General features: G+C 45.5%; 1 protein-coding gene across 1 annotated transcript; it reads left to right on the top strand.

Moving 5' to 3' along the window:
* Positions 1 to 832: 832 nt before the first annotated feature.
* Positions 833 to 1,795, top strand: LOC117067028 (keratin-associated protein 9-2). The gene has a single exon (XM_033183084.1). The coding sequence runs from the start codon at positions 906 to 908 to the stop codon at positions 1,413 to 1,415; it is 510 nt and encodes a 169-aa protein (XP_033038975.1). The 5' UTR covers positions 833 to 905; the 3' UTR covers positions 1,416 to 1,795.
* Positions 1,796 to 2,208: the final 413 nt, after the last annotated feature.

The following is a 2,208-nucleotide window of genomic DNA, read 5'->3' as shown; positions in this document are numbered from 1 at the left end:
TATCATCTCAACTCATCTAATTCCCTCATTGAAAACAGAGAGAGACAGAGACAGAGACAGAGAAATGGCAATGATTGTGTCAGTAACCTGGATTAGTGCTAGAGCCACAGCTCGTACTGCTTTGCCTGGACCTAGAGCAGTTATGTCACAGTAATTCCCAGTCCCATAGTCTCATGTTAGTAAGCCCCTCAGTCCCAGGCAAATCAGGATGAATGGTCACCCCAGCACGTAGATTGCTTGATGCTTCGTGAATTCCAGTGAACTCCTCCTCTTTCTACCTGTTTGCTTTGGCTCTGCTCTGCCACATGGAACACATTGTGCCAAACATCCTCTTCCAAGAGGCTTTTGTAGAACTGGAAGAGACAGGTAAAGTCGGTCTCACATAGAGAGATGCCTGTTAGCCTTGAATCAAACTTTGGTGGGTAAACAGTCTTGGTCCCAAGCATGGATTCAATTCACCACTGTGAATATATCAACATCATGCTTCTCCCCACAGACACTTCCCAGTCTACATACAGCCAAAGGATGAGACTGGGCAGAAAGAACTTCCTGAGCCTCCCCAGTCACCAGGAACTATCACATGACCAGATGATGGTCAGAGCAGGAACCAAGCTGATGATGAGACTGCCTTCCTTTTATCTGAAACAAAGTTTCTATGAGTAATTCACAATTAAGAAACAGATTAAACACTTACTTTCCAAAGATTCATAACATTTAGGAAATGACTTCCTCTTTGACAATGCCAAACTGACTATGGAAAACAATTGTAAACAGCAACAAAGAAAAATCCTGCAGATTGGTGGAAACTTTGGAGGACAGATGTATAAAAGGTCCAGATTGCAAGGGATCATCAGATTCTGGGAAACTCACCTCTGAACAGAAGCCCACCCTCCACCCCTGACACCATGACCAACTGTTGCTCCCCTTGCTGTCAGCCTACGTGCTGCAGGACCACCTGCTGCAGGACCACCTGCTGGAAGCCCACCTGTGTGACCACCTGCAGCAGCACACCCTGCTGTCAGCCCTTCTGCTGTGTGTCCAGCTGTTGCCAGCCTTGCTGCTGCCCAACTTGTTGTCAAAACACCTGCTGCCAGCCCACCTGTGTGACCAGCTGCTGCCAGCCTTCCTGCTGCAGCACACCCTGCTGCCAGCCCACCTGCTGTGGGTCCAGCTACTGTGGCCAAACCAGCTGTGGGTCCAGCTGTGGCCAGACCAGCTCCTGTGCACCTGTCTACTGCAGAAGAACCTGCTACCACCCCACATGTGTCTGCCTGCCTGGTTGCCTAAACCAGAGCTGTGGCTCCAGCTGCTGCCAGCCCTGCTGCCGCCCAGCCTGCTGTGAGACCACCTGCTGCAGGACCACTTGCTTCCAGCCCACCTGTGTGAGCAGTTGCTGCCAGCCTTCTTGCTGCTGATCAGTTCCACAGAGGACCATCATCCCCATACAATAACCCTCTGGCAACAGATTTATCTTTTGGAGGACAAATTTACTTTCAAACTTCGATGACAACCAACAAAGTGAACTTAGGGTGAACTTTGCTCACCCTAATTTTTGTGACTTCTCTGCATGTTTAACATTTTGTGAATCAGCTTAAGCGAGGGTAGAGTACTTCATCCTGATTCTCTTTTCCTTTACACCTTGTGGATCATGTGCCACCTTCATGTATTTTCAATTTGGAGTCATGGTCTCAACTTGACTCTAAAGTCAAGAGCTTCATTCTGTTTCTCTAAGAAACTTAGGTTTTGCAACTGATCAATAGTCTTCACAGTCATGTTTTCATTTTCAATGTCCTCCCCATGGTTTTTGTATCCTTATTCCTTTCATGATCATTTTGGGTTATCTCCCTAGAAACAGGGACTCTTACCTTTATGTTTTTTAATAAACTCAAAACTATCCTGCATCTCACATGTTTTTTTTTTTTAATTTTACAGCATTCCTGATATGGGATTTACACACATATTGCATACCATACATGTTACCTAATTTGATTCTGAAAACAGACAGTCATGTTTTATTACCTCCACTTTCCAGCTGAGAAAATTTTAATGTGTGATGTTATTTAGCTACAAATGGACAGACTCAGATTCAAGGTTGGGTCTTCTCTTCCTGTCCAAGAGCACTTACATGTAACTCTCATTAAAATACAAATTACACTGGGACTCAGCATTAGCAAGACATGCACTTAAGGTGACTTAACAATGGAAGAA

Source organism: Trachypithecus francoisi, unplaced genomic scaffold (assembly GCF_009764315.1).
Source record: "Trachypithecus francoisi isolate TF-2019V2 unplaced genomic scaffold, Tfra_2.0 Lachesis_group20, whole genome shotgun sequence".
Taxonomy (NCBI): domain Eukaryota; kingdom Metazoa; phylum Chordata; class Mammalia; order Primates; family Cercopithecidae; genus Trachypithecus; species Trachypithecus francoisi.
Note: the sequence above shows the minus strand (reverse complement) of the source record. Positions and strands in the feature narration are given on the sequence as shown.

Coding starts and splice junctions, on each gene's coding strand:
- LOC117067028 (XM_033183084.1), top strand. CDS start 906: ATGACCAACTGTTGCTCCCCTTGCTGTCAGCCTACGTGCTGCAGGACC.